Raw genomic sequence first — 16,033 nt, 5'->3', positions numbered from 1 at the left:
TATTGAGAAACAAATGTATTCAAAATGCACATACGGGAATTGTGTGCCAACACTCAGCCCACCCTGTTCTTCCTGAACCCCTCCAGCTCAGGGCTTCTCCACCACTCTCAAAAACAAAACTGGGGTACTTCATCCTCAGCACAGGGGACAAGGACATCTGCTCACAGCAGCACAGAGTAGGCACTCAATGAAGGAGGGAAAGCCCTTCCCTTTATGTTTCTGGATGCTGCCTCAGGATGTACTGAAGGAGCTTCCACTGCCCATACCGATCACCTCTAATATTAGAAACAGTTATGTTTTATTTAAGTTCTCATTTTTCCCCCATCCCCTCCGTTCTCCTGCAGAAACCAAGCACAAGGTCAACCCATGTGGGTACCTGGGGAAATGTCAAGTGTCAGGCACAAAGGCCTGGAGCTGAGAGGCTCGCTGGTTCATGGAGAGTTGAAAGCAGTTTCAATTATCACCCAGCAGGCTGCACAGTCGCCAGAGATGGGAAAAGAGAATCCCTGAGGGTGCTTGCAATTCAAGGGGCACGGATAAGACAGACAAATGCTTTTCTAATGCTCCCTCTCTGCCCCTCCTGGAGATGAGCCCATAACAGCTAGGGACAAGTAAAGAGCAAACATGCCATCTATGTGGCCAGCAATTTTCTCCCTGCTGGGCTCAGCTACAAGGAAAACAGTGACTGAAGTTGCTAAACAGACTTAGCTGGGCACTTAACTACTTAACTCTGTTCTATTTACAAAGTCTTCAACAGCTCAGCACTCCCTTAATCCATAAGGCACAGAACAAGCAAGAGAGTGCACAGCTTAGTCCCTCTGGATCATGATCTACTTTGTAGCATTCCCGGGTGGGTGGCAACACCGAGGTTTTATCTCATAGGAGCATGTGGCAGACTCCACTGCCAGCCTCAAAACTGCTGGACAATCAGCTTCCGCTTCACGTCCCGGCTGAACCTGTTCATCTTGAACACTTCACTGTCGTAGAAGGCAGAGAGGTTGTGAATGTTGATCTGCCGAGCCTGGAAGGGGAAAATAAGTTTATTAAAAAAAATAGGAACCATGTGGTTTTCCATAGCAGATGCCTCACACAAATTGACAGTCAGCAATCTCTGCTCAGCAGGAACCACAACTGCAGTAGCAGGAGAGACTGTAGGTCAGGATGAAGGAGCATTGGCAGAGCTGAGCTGAGCAAAGAGAGGATGCTGGCTCAGCATCTGCCTGCTCTCAGCTTGTCCTTTTACTTCCACTAGAGCTAAAATACAAGTATTATTCAAGAGCCCCCCAAGACCTCTCCCAGTGGGAGTCAGTTTTGCAGGTGACCTCTAACTGGGGGAGGTCGAAGAGGCAAGCATGAGGCTGGTGGCTCTGGAGGGAGAAGTTACTTTGTGCAGTCATTGTGAAGAGCAGAAAAGTGGGAACCAGGGAAGGAAATGCTGTTTCAGTACTAAGCAAGGTAAATGCACAGCCAGGAATGGCACGAAGCCAAGAATGCATCCCCTGCACAGAGATGAGAGCGCATTAGGGAGGAGAAGAATGACCCCCAGTATCGATTGGGAAAGTTCACAGAAGCAGAGATTTTTCTGCTCATTTTTTTCTTTAAATGGAAGTGCCAAGAAACTCACTTCCTTCACCTCCCTCATTCACCTGCAAAGTAACAGTCATACTGCAGGATTTATTGCTCCAAATCGAAAGCTCTGAAGGGGTACATGAGAACTGAGGGGGAAGAGGATAGCACTCTCAGACAAGACAAAGGCAGAGACAGATGAAGCAGTCCCATTTCTTTTTCTTTCTTTTTCTTTCTTTTTTTTTTTAACTGATTAACATGAGGCTTCTCTGGTGCCATAACTCAGAAAGTGAAGTTACAGGTTTGAGAGCACCCCTGTGAGGCTGCAGAAGGAGAATGGGCACTAACCCCCAAGAAGGCTTGTTACAATACGCCCATACCTTGTCCACTAGGTCCTTTTCTGGGACTTCTATGGTGTCTTGCTGGGCCCCATAGCGGTTTCTCTGGTACATCACCTGCTCCGCGACCAGCTGCTTCAGGATGAACAGCAGCAGCTCATTGTTGTCCCGCTTGAATGAAAGGTAGCGAGAGAATGTCTGGGAGGGAGGATGAGAGGGGCCAAGAGAGTTAGGAATCAAGTGACGCACTGCAGGTCTTCCGTGCCTGACACCAACCAACACCCTCCTTCCACAAAGTACAAGGGGAACCGAATGACACCACTGTCACCTGCACTCGTAACATCTCCTAAGGGACTGAGGCCTTGCCAGGCTGCCACCTGCACGTGCAGTTACACAACAGTCCCATAATAGCTAAGACACTTCTCTGCTGGCTACTCTCAAACCTGCCACTGTCTGCAATCTTTGCAGGGGCCACGCAACCAGCCCTGGAGCCTCCCAGAGGCTGGCTGTGTATCACTGTGGATGGCTGCCCATGGGGGGAGGGAAGGACAAGCTTCTCTGCCGAGACTGCCCTGTGCCTCCCCAGCAGACGCTTGCATTTGGCTGCCTCTTTGCAGTCAAAGAGAGAGGCCACGGGTTGCCCAGACTGAGGGCAAGCTCTTAGAGTGGATAAATGCCAGGCTGCAGCCAGCCAAGAGCTGTTCAGAGCCAGGTCCTGCTACTGGAGAAAAGGGCAGACTCCTGCGTACTAAACCACAGTGAGGGCCACACTGTAGTTAACTGTCCTCTGAGGAGCCCTAGAGCTGTACACAGAAAAACAGTGAAGAAACTAACTGCCTGCTTGTCTCAATAACCGTTATCTGGCAGCAGAAGTAGTGGGAGTCCTGTGCCAAAAGAGGAGTAAAGAGGTCAGAGAAGGAGAGCAACTGCAGTGTTTTGGACACAGAGACTCAGGACACACTTCATGCCTCACATCTCTCAGCCTCAACAAAGCACAGCTCCTCAGAGAGTTTGTGTGTCCCACCACAGACTAACTGAGGACAGCCATGTAGCAGTGTCTTCAGACTCTCAACACTCCATTTACACAGGCACACCACATTGCCCTGTAGGACATGACCATGCTGAGCTTGGCTGAGTTCTTTCCCATGGCCAGAGCAGCCAAAGAGGCTGCAGTCAAAGCCATGGGGGCTAGGGTGCAGCTACAACCCTCAACAGACACACACCCACCTTGCGCATGCTCCGCATGACGCTAAACTTCTGCGTGTCGATGAAGCTCTCCAACATCACTCGGATGGCCATGTTGACATCATCCTCCACCACATAATCCCGCAGGTGCATGCGGGCATGAGCCTCTGCCATCCGGATCATGGATTCAATGTGACGCACGGTGATGGGTATGCTGCCAGTTGCCTAGGGAGGGAGAAGAGGGATTAACTTCTTACTGCAAAATAAAAAGCATGGGACTAGAAAGGTGGCTAGTCTGGCTCAGAACCTACTTGCTACCATAGAGAGCTGCTCCTGGGCCTTTGAGGACCCTTCCAGGCTAAGGAGGCTCTGCCACCTGCTGGCACATCTGCACAGAGCAGAAAAGGCTCTCCTATTCAACATACTAATTCACCAAGGTGTGAGAGGATGCTACTCTGGGTTTCTCTTTGCCATTGCTTACTGCCTTTCCAGGTACAGCAATCCCCTGCTACCTCCTGGGGAGTTAAAGGAACAATAAAAATCCAGTTTGCCCAAGCTCCAAAAATTTCCTTCTGACCTTAGCAAATTCCTCTTTTTGGAATAAGAAGAGAAGGGAGAGGATAAAACAAATCCAAGAGATCCCATGGACAACAGAGAAGGCCATTTCTATGCAGAACGAATCCCTGTTGTGCACCAGGAGAATGTGGGGCTGAGCTAATACTGATATCTCCCATTGGTCTGCCAGATTCAGCCACAGTAGAAGTCCTTGCAATAGCAGGCACTTAAATATGTGTCCAGTCAATGGATTATCAACAGGCAAGACTGCACTAGATCATGAATCATCTATTCAGCAGACACCACTGTATCTGCCTCTCTCCCACAAAAAAAGTGGCACAGACTCTTGTGATGTGAATAGCTAGAATGTGTCAACCTATGCTGGAGCAGTCAGTGGCTGATTTGCCATCTGGATATGTACTTCCTTCTTCTTTTTCTCAGTATTCTCACCATGGATTCTTTCCTGAGGTCACTGTACATCCGGGCTACCTTGTCCTGGTCCATCTGATTGAGTTTGGGGTGGACCTTCTCTTTGGCATAGATGATGTATTTCCTCAGGATCTCCTGGGGAATGGGTTCAACCCCATATGTATTGGGAAGAATCACCTCATTGGCATCCCCGTTCACTGCCTCCTTACTACCTGGATGGTGCTTGACATGGCTGCCCACAACGAATCGGGCAAGCATTTCATCCTACAAGAGAACAGTGGAATAATGGGAACAAACGTCACTCAGTAGACAGCAAAACACAGTGGCCATTTGCAGCTGAATATCCCAACAGCATCACCACGAGCCTAGCACAAGTTCATATTCACAGCACAGCCTGTACCTGCACAGGGTCCACAGTGTCTCTCACCACGCACAGGATATCAAATCGAGAGATGATGGGCTCTGTCAGGTCTACGTTCTCCGAGAAAGTCAACGATGGGTCATATCGCCCACCTGGATCACAAAGACAAACCTCTAGGTCAAACATAGACTCTCCAAGGGCGAAGCATTTAAGCAAACACAGACTTCCTGCACGGGCAGCCTTTACTGCTTGCTCTCTGCTCCAGACTGCAGAAACCAAGCAGAGGCAGGGAAAGCAAAGCTGCAGTTCTTGTGACAACTGACTGATGGTGGAGGCCTGAGATGGTCCTGTGGTCCCCCAGCACTTACCTATAGGATTGGCAGCAGCAATTACGGTGCAACGGGCTTGCAAGGATGTGACAATGCCTGCTTTGGAAATGGAAATGCTTTGCTGTTCCATGGCTTCGTGGATGCTGGTCCTATCCTGATCATTCATCTATGAGAAAGCAAGGATGACCTGAACTGAATCTATGTCTACATCCATTGTCCAATGCACCGAGGGGAATTAGCTTGTGTGGGAAGCTCTGGCAAGACAGCATACAACATTACGGACTAGCAAAGGGCCTAACCAAACTGCAGAAACCCCAGCTGGCTGGGGGATGGTAGCCTGAGTTACAGTGCCTCCTCAAGGCAGAGGTTACAATCAGTCTATCCACAGCTCAGCCTTCCCACAGAGACGATGAAGCTGGGACTCACCTTGTCGAATTCGTCAATCAGGCAGACACCTCTGTCAGCCAGCACAAGGGCTCCTGCCTCCAAAGTCCACTCTTTGCTGACCGGGTGCCTCTGGACATAGGCTGTGAGGCCTACGGCAGAGGCACCCTGGCCAGTGGTGAAGATGGCTCTGCTAGATGTCTTCTCTATGTACTTAAGAAACTGTGATTTTGCAGTACCAGGGTCACCACACAGAAGCACATTGATGTCGCCACGGACTTTGTGTTTGCCACCTATAACAGAAATGGGAGAGACACACAAGCAGCTGAGTCCTCTGTGTACACCTTAATAGCAGCCCTGCCCCGTAGGCCACAGAGCTGAAGGTAAGGCTAAGAGCAGACAAGGGAAACACTCTACAGGGAAGCTGAGGGAAAATCAGCTTTGGATGCTGTCACATTTTGTTACAGTTCAGAGCACTCAGAAAGACCAAAGTAATGAAGAACCAAAGTTAGTGGCACATGAGCATGTAGAATCCAAAGCAGAACCTTCTCACTTCCCACCACAACTGTATCTTTTTAAAATGCAGGCGTGAAAAGCAGCATTTCTAACCTCACTGAATACTTCCTTCTAAGAAATCAGGATGCCAAGAGGTCAGCCTCCGCAGAGGCATTAAACCTGACCCCCTAGAAGAGGACAGATAAAAATTTGCCCAGGTTTGCAGCAGGAGCTGTTTTCAGTCTTAGCATTTCAACTCCTACACCAAACTTGTTGTGTGATAAAAACAGACACTTCCACTGCAGATATCCCTTAGTCTGTTACCTTGTCTGTCACCAAGATATACAGACAACTCTAACCACTGTCATTGCAATAATGCAGACAACCCCAAATTCATTTGCTTTCAGCTGAATGAAGCAGCACCATGTGACACCAAATACAAGTGACACTCACCTGGGTTTTTGGGCTCCCCACCAAACAGAGCTAAAGCCAAGCCTCTCTTGATATCTTCGTGCCCATAAATAGATGGGGCAATGCTGGCAAAAATCTGAAAGGAAAACCTGGTAAGTTGTCCGGAGAAAACCATTGCTCAGTCTAGGCACAATTTGGCATGAAAAGCACTATGAGGCAGTACCTACAGTTCCCCTTAGAATACTGCTCTTTCCAGAGGGTGCTTTAACCACCGAGAGGGGGATTTTTCTGATATAATTATCCACCCAGTGTCCCCTAAAGTAGCTTCACAAAAAAGGTGCTGTTGCACCATGGGAGATTCTGTAGTCTGCTGCTGGAAACTCCTGACACTGCCTCCGTACTGCTGTTGTGCACAGAGCACACTGGAGAGGCTGTGCCTGTTATCAGATGTTGCTAAGCTGGAGACCTTGATTCAATTTGAGACTTGCTGACTGCACATGAGAGTAGCTGGATGCACTGTGCTGCACATGATTTGCCGTCATGGTCAAGCATTCATTGTTATAAATAACTGATGTACTTTCTCAAGGGTATTTTGATAATATCCCGATGCTGGAGACTACTGATTTCAAACCAGCCCTGGTTCAAATGACGCTACTCCGCCCAAAGGGAATTGCACAGTGAGTACTAAAGTGTGCGACCAAGATAACAGAATGAAATCCTCTCACTAGAGAGCACAAACCCACCCCAAGTGAGGTTCCATGTGCACCCATACAGGAGCTTTGTCCTTCTGAGTATTGAAATTCAGGTCTTTCCATGCAGACAGAAGTAAACCTAAGACTAAGATCACATATATAAATAGTGTCTAAGTGTCTTTTGCCCTGCTGTGATGTGGAAGGCTCAGAGAAAGAAGGGAAGAGAGAGAATCTGATCCCCAAAAGTACAAGGAGAAAGTGCCCTGGAACTCATGCTCGTCAACAGCTGTCTGAGAGCTACAGAAGACCAGATGCTCTCAAACAGGAGTAGGATTTCTAAAAGTTCCTCTGACTACCGTTATGCCAGCTGATACTGTCCATCACTCTCTGATCCAGCTGCCAGTTGATGGCTGGCTGTTAGCAAGAAGAGGAGGCCTGTTTGCAACTGACTCACCTTCTCCCCGATTTGCTCATCTTTGGACAGACCTACAATCACTTTCACATCCTCATCAGTCAGCTCCCCGATGGCCAGCTTGTTGTCCTTCTTGGCAATGTGGTTGGCCAGAATAACAGTTGCAAACACTGGGAACCCATTGGCAGTGTTCAAGGAGCCATCATAGTTGTTGTGGTAGATCCCTGTTAGTTCCTTGGAACCAAGAGAGGGTAATCAGTTCCCATACAGGACAGAACAGCCCCTTCTTTCCATTTTAAGATACCAATCTTGAAAGTAGCTGTCCAAATGTGTCTGCACCCACATGCCTCTCCCCGACTCTTCTAGATACAACTGTTCAGGTCCCTTTGATGTTATTGTATTGTCAGCAAGTTTAAAAATGCTCTGTGCTCACCTCATACATAACTTCAACAATTTACTCACAATCTCATCCCCTGGCTTGCAGCTGTCAACTAGATCAGCGAGGAGAATGGCATCCTTGGAGCGGGGCAGCCTCCCGGCAGCTACCTTCCCAGGACTCTCCTGGATTTTAATGCGCTGATAGTTCTGATAGACCGTCTGCAGCAACAAAATAAAAGTTACCAAGCGAGTCTGGCTCGTATCAGCAGTGCTGGTGCTTTTCAAAGGCACCTCACTGGAAAAGGTCCATTCAAAGATTTACTAGACCCTGGGTACAAACTAAGGGCATGAAGGGATGGAGGTTATTAGGAGCAGTTCTAGGATGTGGGGACAACCGTGAGGACAGCGAAGTTCTTTGCCACATTTGGCCTTTGCATTTCAGCCCCCAAGGTCCTCCCAGATCTTGGACTGGTTCCTGGAGGACACCATGCTTGTTAAAGTCAAAGGTATCAGAGCAAAGAAGGGAAGGCAGAATCTCCACATCAGTGATTTTGCTACTGTCCTCTAGTTTCCTTAATGTCAGGAAATACTGATCTAACTTGGGAAGGAGGAGAGCTAGATGCTTTGTTTCTGCATTTGTACAATACTTATAGGTCACTTATATGTACCACAAAGATGAATGTGGCAAAAGATTCAGCCCAAACACTAATGAAGAAACAGTAAAGGATTGTGGATGCCAAATCAGGCAGATTCAGGTCATTAACTCAAACAGACAAGATCTATGCTCTGCATATAGCACTACTGCCCTCTCACAGCACCAAGCTTGTTCAAAGGGAGGGAGTCAAGGCCAGGTGGGAAGAACAGGCAACACAGCAGCCTGGGCAGGACAAGCACATAACCCTGTCCAGACAAGAGGCTCCCAGGTGCCCACATCTCTTACCTCTTCCATGTTGATTTCGAAGGGACCAAGAGACTGACATTCTGGACAGGAACCAGGTTTCACCTCCTGGTTCTGGGATTGGAAGAAGGGTCCCAGGATGAAGCTGCACTTGCTGCAGTTGTATTTGACCATGCTGAGCTGAGGCAGTACTCCTGTGCAACTCGTTACTACCCCACTGGTCCGGATCAACTGGTTCAAGTGCAGTTGCCTAAGGAAAGGGAGAGAGATGCTGGATGCTTGCAGGGCATAGAGAAAGCAGAAGACCCAGAAGGCATTCTTGCAGTAAGGCATAACTGCTAAAGGCTTAATAGAAACAGTCATCAGTAAGCGTTTCTCCTGAGGTTTGTGGTTTGTCTTTGGGGACACTGAAGTTAATCCTTAAACTGATTTTTTTCCTGTATTGGGCTCAGTCATCCTGCTGGATGTATGCAGAACTTTAGTCAGCAGTCTAGCTCTCCTGAGCCAGTAATTCTGCTGCTCACCTGAGTGACCGCAGCTCTTCCACCAGAGGGAGGTGGGAGATACGGACATGGATCTCCTGAGCAATACGATCATATTTGGGGTACATGGCCAACACAACTTCCTTGGCTGCTTCATCAAAGATCTTCAGCATTTCTGCTGGGGCCTCAGGCAGAAAGTAGGCAAGGACATGTTCCTGGGCAGCCAGATCTTCGTAGTTTACCACCAAGCTCTCTCTGTTTTCTGGAGAAAAAACAGGGGTGAATGTTATTTGCAACTTACTCACCCTTCAAAGAGTCTGCAAAAGACCAGAAGAGACAAACCTATTCTCTGCAGGTTTGGCTGATGTTTACACCTCCCACCAAAAAATATTCAGAGATCAAGTTGTTGAAATGGTTGGAAAACTTTTGGTTTTCAGTTATTTTTCTGCTAAATTCTTTACCAGTACCAAACTCCTCACCAGTTCAGCACAGATATTTCCCAGGCTCAGTGTTCCTGAGACTTAGAATCCTCACTCCAATACATAACTCCACCGCAGATCTCTAGGAAATAGAAATTAACAGGAGAAACAACTGTGCTGAATTGCTGGCAAAAACCTTCCGCGTCTTATGTTCCTGGGAAGGAACAAGACAAATGGCTTTTATTTTCTTGCTGTATGATACTGATCCTGATCCAGTACTCAGGCTTCTGGAGCTTCTGCTCCAATATAAAGAAGAAATATAAGAAGCTAGACTTATGAATTACTCTTAGATGTGACAATTTCTGTTTTTAAAAGTTATCAATGACAGCCTTAAGGATTGCTGCTTCTCTCGGTTCCTAGTCAGAATACATGGCTGCAACACTGACATCATTTTCAAAGTCACAAGGTCTATTTGTGTCCTCTCACTGCATAACCCAGTTTCCAGTGTGCGAAAATAACAGGCATAGACAGCAAGTAATTGTTGTCTCTTTCAGATTGTGAGCTTGCAGACCACTTTCTGCTGCCCCACATATTTTTGCCAGCATTTCTATGGTATGAATATTAATGAGTAGCAGACGCCAAGGGCCTTCTTATTAGTAAGCCAGAATCAAAGAAGATAGTAGAGATGCTTCCATTATTCATTTATTTCCATCAGCATCAGAGTTCTTTAAAGTGCTGACTCAACGTCTGGGACAAACAGAGAAGGTGGAGAAAATCCACTTATGGACTGGTTCACTGGGAAGTATTGCAACTCGCCTAAAGAGAAGAGAGCCTGTAATCACCAAGCCCTACCTTTGCACATGTCGCTGATCCTCTCCTTGAAAACATTGTGTCCATGGTCATCCACATGGGTCTTCAGGAAGTTCTTGAAACGGTGGTAGATCTCAAGTCGGGGAGCTGCCATGGAAACCCACTCCCTCACCGAGTGCCCCTTCATGTCTTCCAGATTCTCAATGCTCTCAATCATATCTTCATCCTCCTCTTCCATGCCATCGGCAGCCCGTTCTGCCAGCCGCCTCTTCCGCGAAGGGCGGTCTTCATCTTCATCGTCGCTGTCTGAAGGTGGGGAGGAAAAGCTTGTCAGAATTGGGATTCTCATTCCCACTCATTGGACTAGTCACAGTTGAATTGCATGGGTTTCAAAGCAAAGAGTTAAGTCAAAGCCTTGGATACAAACAGGGGGCCAGCCTAAGCTCAGCCACACTCAGGCTTAGTTCTAGCCTGGCTCCTACATCTTTCACAATGTAGCTATAGACCTTATTGAGTGGAAACAAGAATATTCATATTCAACAGCACCCACACACAATCATTAATATGCTGAAGGAGGAAGCCCTGGACTTCCAAGTAAAATAAAGACCCTCCCAGCCAGCCCACTTAAGTCTTTGTAGGAACACCAGCTCCAGCACACTTCCCAGCATATGCTAGGTACAATCCCAAACCCCTGATACGGGCCTGGGACCCTGACTTTGTTTCAGCAGCAACCAGAAGCCCAAAACAAAGGGATCATGTCCTGGGGAGTCCAACCAAGCTCACTGCCAGAATTTTCTATGAACCCAAATGTACTCTGAGCTGCTGGAGCTCCAGAGACCTCCTTGTCTTTCTGATGGGGAGAGAGACTAGCTCCCCTACAAGGGCCAGGTTACACTCAACCACCCAGGATCAGCTTACCTGTAAAAGCTGATGTACACCTACCGTAAAGCAACCCCCTCCTCATGCGGCCCATGCCCCGCTCCAGCTCGCGGTCTCGCTGCCTCATTGCTCGCTCTGCAGCTTCCCGCTGGCTGGCGGTCAGCTCCTCCACATCCTCATCGTCCAAGGCCAGGCCCTCTGCTTCATAGACGTCCAGCTCTGGGATGGGGCGGTAGTCCCTAGCACGCACAGATAGCACTGAATCAGGCCAGGCTCCAGGTCTCCAGCCCATCTCTGACTACTGCTGGATGGCTGTCAGGGCAGGTATTTTGCAGCAAGACTGAACACATTCGGCAGGAAGGCATTTTACGAAGGAAGATGCCTGGCAGTACAAAACGCTACAGCAGCATGGTTACGAATGCCAGCATTCAGGCCTCTATATTGTAAAGTTTATTACCTTGCCAGCAGATCTGCCTAAGTAACAAAACAGCGAAACTTATGCCTGCAAGAGTAAGGAGCTGAGCTGGATGTGCATCACCCAGGCCATCTAGAGAAGATCCAGGTTTATCCACACTGGATGAAATGGCATTTTGTTCCCAATCAGCAGTTTGTTCTGTTCTTCCATGACTTCAATGTTACGTCGTCCTTACCCCTCTCCACGGTCCAGCAGCTCTTTGGCACCCTCACTGTAGGTACCAGTACACCAGAGGTGTCCCACCACGGCTAAGGGCCCCTGTGTCACCGGCTGCATCCAGGTGCGCTTTAGCAAAACCCATCCCTGGACACAACCCCCAGGGAGCCGGCTCCGCAGATTTCCTTACCTTTCCATCCCTTCCCCGATGAGCTCTTCCCCTTCTTCCTCCTCTTCGGGGAGCCCCTCGGTCCCCAGGAGCCCTTCGGACTCATCCTCGAAGGGGGGCAGGTCCCGCCCGGGGCTGGACGTGAAGGCATCGCCCCGGCGTGAACTGCGCACGGGGCTGGTGGCCGCGGCCTGCGACTCGGAGGAGTCCTGCAAGCAGGGAGCGGGTGAGGGCGGCGGGACCCTCCTCCCCGCACCGGGCGGGGGCAAAGGCGCTCAGTGCTTCCAGATTTGCCCTCCTTGCAAATGACAACGGAGACGCACGGAAGGGGGGATTAACCCTCAGAGCCTAAATCAGCCGGGGGGGAGGGAAAGGCTCCAGTCTCCCCACTGCCGGCTCCCTTCGCCGGTGCAGGGCACTGGGGAGACTTTCCACGGCATTTAGGCTGTCCCCAGTGGGATCCTCCGACCCCCCCCCGAAACCCCCCTGCACCCCACGCGACGGTGATCGGGGCCCCAGTGCAAAGACGCCCGCGGCGAGGCGGAAGCGGGGTCTGCACGCCGCGGGGATCGCGCCCGACGCCGCGCAGCTCCGCTGCTCCCGCCCAGCCCGGCCCGGCCCGGCCCGGCCGCTCACCGCCATCGCCGCCGCTTCTTCCTGCCCGAGCCGGATTCCGCGCGAAAGAGACCCACGTGGTCAGCAAAAGCGCGCGAAACCTCATGAATAATGGATAGGCTGCCCGCAGGCCCCGCCCCCTCGTGAATATGCATGAGGCGCCGTGGCGGGAGCGCGGAGCTGGCCCGAGGCGGCGTGGGGGCAGGAAGGGGTGGCGGGCCGGAGAGGGGGTGCGCGGGGGGACACCCCATCCCGAGGGACATCCCGCCAAGGGGCCCGTACCCGCCTCAGGTGCCCCACAGGGAGCCAGTGACTCCCCGAGGGGTAGCACCGAGCCCCACTCAGCTCCGGCCTGGCCTCCCCAGGGCAGCCTGGAGGGATGCCGCGTTCCCCAGCGGATGCTGGCATGGTCCCCGCTTCCCCCGTCGCATCCACAGGCTCTGGGGATGAGGGGCCTGGCAGCCTGCCGGCATTCCCATGTTGTACACGCTGTCACACCTAGCATAATGCCGTCTGGCTGCTCCCGCCAGGCTGTCACGCTGGACTTCCTCGTGCCAGGAATTTGAGTCACAGGAGAGATTCCAGTGTGAATTCACATGTAGATATTCTAATGTCTGCACCTTTTATTTCAAAATCAGTCTGGCTTGACCAGGTTTGCACTGACTCCTGTGAGATCTGCTTGTATCATCTTTATTCCGTACAGGTTCACTCTGAGATTACAAGAGGTGGGAATATGGTTCTGGTGTTATTTTTCTGACATGACTCTATATCAGGGGAGTTCTGAAAGACCTACATATCTGTCTCCACAGTTGTTCAGCACCTGCACAGTGAGTGATACCATTTAGAACAGGAAATGAAGAAGAGTGCCTGTCTCATGGAAACTGGAAGAGCAATTCTGAGACAGAACGTACTAACGGGCTGCTGCTTGTCGAGGACATGAGCTAGAAAACTCTGGCATTCCAGCCACAGGCTCTTTCATAACTGCAGATGGTTTGAATTTTGGAGATCTGTCTTTTCTGAAGGGTATCTGACAACCTTTTAATATCAGTGTGTCTCTGCACTTGGCAGCACTCAAATGTGGGATAGTAACACTGAAACAGGAGGCATAAGAAGCAAAAGTGACTAAGGAGGCAGCTGACAATCATAGATCTGCAATGCCTCTTCCAGGAGCTCAGCTGGATGATTCAGCCTGGCACTAATATACCAAAGCAGAAGCATCACGATATAAATAGGAGAGCAGCTCAGCCTTATCGCTGCGACACATGATGCAGGAGCATGCCATGTGCTGGCTGGTGCTGAGGGTGGACCAGAAGCTCCTGGTCCCCCAGAAATGCCTCTGCCTGTAGGCTCTTAGACATCACCATGGCTTATGAGAAGGTAGCACCAGACCTGTGGTAAGGCAGGTGCTGTCTGGCAAGGTCCAAGTGACCTACTGCGGTGAACTGGTGTCACCATGGGGTGCCACTGTCTCTCCAGGCACAGGCTGGCTGGCTGGACAGATCTTCTGTCCCATCTCCTTCACAGTCTCTTTTCTGGGGGGACTTTGTGTCTGTGTTTTCCCTGCTCTCTCTGGGTGCTGGCTTTGAGCTGTCATGTGCTTGAGGTGGCATGCTCAGCCTCTTTGAGAAGAGCTGAATTTGGGCAGCTAAAACCATCACTAAAAACAGGCAGTTGTCATCCATGGGGCAGGCTCCTTCCACTGTGTTAGAGACCATGCACCAGGGCATGTGAGCGCTGAGGTACAAAGAAGGCCTGTTTGCACTGGGGCTCTTGGTCAGGACACAAATAAGTTCTGCTCTTACTCCCAGGGAGCTGCCCAGTGTCCTTTGTGAGCTTGTTTGGGTGAACTCAGTTGAATATCAAACTCCCGACTGTACCAAAACACACCATTAGGATTTTGCAAACCAGCAGCCTACTGCCACAAGTCACAACAGCAGGAGAAGACAGGAGGAGCAATGGGGACTGAATTCCCGCTGCACAGAAGGGCAGAGACACATGAATACAGCCCATGTTGTACCCTGTGGAAAAAATTTATGCCTAATAATAGAAATCAGTAGGTAAGTGGAGACAAAATAGCCGTATCTGTCTCTCCAGTTGCTTAGCATCTGCACAGCAAAGCAGTTTAAACCAGAAAATAATATCCTGTCCAGTAGCCTGATCCAACACAAACGGGAAGAATATTTCAGAGAGATAAGATATCCTAGAAGAGTGGAATTTGGCAAAGATATGAGAGCATAATACCGTCTTAGAAACTGTAATTGCACCTTCTACCTCTGACGAGTGCAAGGCAGTTGAGATTGCCCAGGGACAGCAGGCTGGAGCAGGTAAAGCAGCAAGTGCTAGCTTTCTTTGAAGTCTTCAAGGTTATACTATCGCTGCTAAACATCACCTCTTGTCTTGCTTTAGTCTGGCAACACTGTGAGTGACACAGCAAGGACAAACCGAGTGAGCCTTGCTACCACTAAGCATTGGATGGGGGAGAGGGTGCAGAGTGCAGCGGTTCTCAGCTGAAGTTGGAGGATGCTTGCAGTCAAGGGGCAGCGTCTTGAGCTGGGAAGAGCAGAGCCATGTTTGCACACATCATGTTTGTACTGGTTTGTTAATACTGGCGAAATGTGTGAATTTCTCATCATCTCCATATTTCAAAGGAGCAATGAGGAAGGCAGGGTCAAAGTTTCAAGATCCTTGTGGTTGCATTCAGCAGTCTTCTGTTTGAGAGACACAGTTTTCAATCCTGGTGGCCTAAGCTCCAGCCTCAGAGTGAATCAGATGGAAAGAGCAGGTGGATTGGAAGGCAAGATCTTGCCTTCTGACACAGTTATGTGGGAGGTAACATATCCAAATAGTTTGAGCCTGAGGCTAGAAGTGAGAAGACATGGATTTTACTCCTGGTTCTGCTATTGAGATAGCTTATGCTTTTAGGCAGAAGCTCTACCTCTCTTTAAGCAGAAGCGTCCCTTCTGTAACTCAGAGATGTTGACACCTGCCTAGCCTCTGAGCTTGGATTCAGAAATAGAAGCTGCCAAAATCATGCAACATATGATTAACCAGAGTGACGATGAGAAAGGAGATGAGCTAAGGACTGGATTCTCCAGATGACATTCCAATGGCATGACACCAGCATAAAAGCTTGCTTCAAATCAGCAGAAAACATGATGGCAGGGGGCTGAAGCCAGCAGCGCAGTCTAAGTGTACCTCCTCTCCATGGGGCTTACTGAGGCGAAGCTGGAAAGCTGAACCTGAGAAGAGGATCATGCGGGCTTAAGCTGAGAATGACATGTGTGTTGGGGGGGGGGGAATCCCAAAATACTTCATGCTGACTCTGTCTTACAGCAGGGCATGCAAACTTGTTCAATATGGGGATCTTCTAAAAAGGTGTGGAGCTTGTATAGCACATTTCAGCTTAGCAAAAGCCCTGCTTTTCTGTAGAAGCAATCTCTAGAGGTTGAACTGCAGATACAAAACCACACCAGAAGTCACAGTCTTTGAAATGACTCAGACAACCAGCATCCCCCTTGCAACTGTGTTCGCGGTCAAATAGCTCTTACAGCCGAGAGCGACCTGATGCTATTTAGCCAGCTATTTTCCTTACTTC

At 49.6% G+C, this 16,033-nt stretch overlaps 1 protein-coding gene across 1 annotated transcript; it reads right to left on the bottom strand.

Annotated features, from left to right (window-relative positions):
* On the bottom strand, window positions 1-12,490 carry MCM2 (minichromosome maintenance complex component 2). Its single transcript, XM_062585808.1, has 16 exons — window positions 12,460-12,490; window positions 11,845-12,032; window positions 11,087-11,262; window positions 10,187-10,450; window positions 8,958-9,177; window positions 8,476-8,683; window positions 7,620-7,754; window positions 7,200-7,391; window positions 6,096-6,189; window positions 5,190-5,440; window positions 4,803-4,929; window positions 4,474-4,586; window positions 4,095-4,337; window positions 3,132-3,314; window positions 1,947-2,102; window positions 1-1,021 (listed from the first exon to the last, which is right to left on the bottom strand). Exons 1-16 carry the CDS (start codon window positions 12,463-12,465, stop codon window positions 911-913), a joined length of 2,667 nt encoding a protein of 888 aa, XP_062441792.1. The 5' UTR covers window positions 12,466-12,490; the 3' UTR covers window positions 1-910.
* Between the last annotated feature and the right edge of the window lie 3,543 nt (window positions 12,491-16,033).

Source organism: Rhea pennata, chromosome 12 (genome assembly GCF_028389875.1).
Source record: "Rhea pennata isolate bPtePen1 chromosome 12, bPtePen1.pri, whole genome shotgun sequence".
Classification (NCBI taxonomy): Eukaryota; Metazoa; Chordata; class Aves; order Rheiformes; family Rheidae; genus Rhea; species Rhea pennata.
The sequence above is the reverse complement of the archived record's forward strand: the minus strand, read 5'-3'. Positions and strand labels throughout refer to the sequence as shown.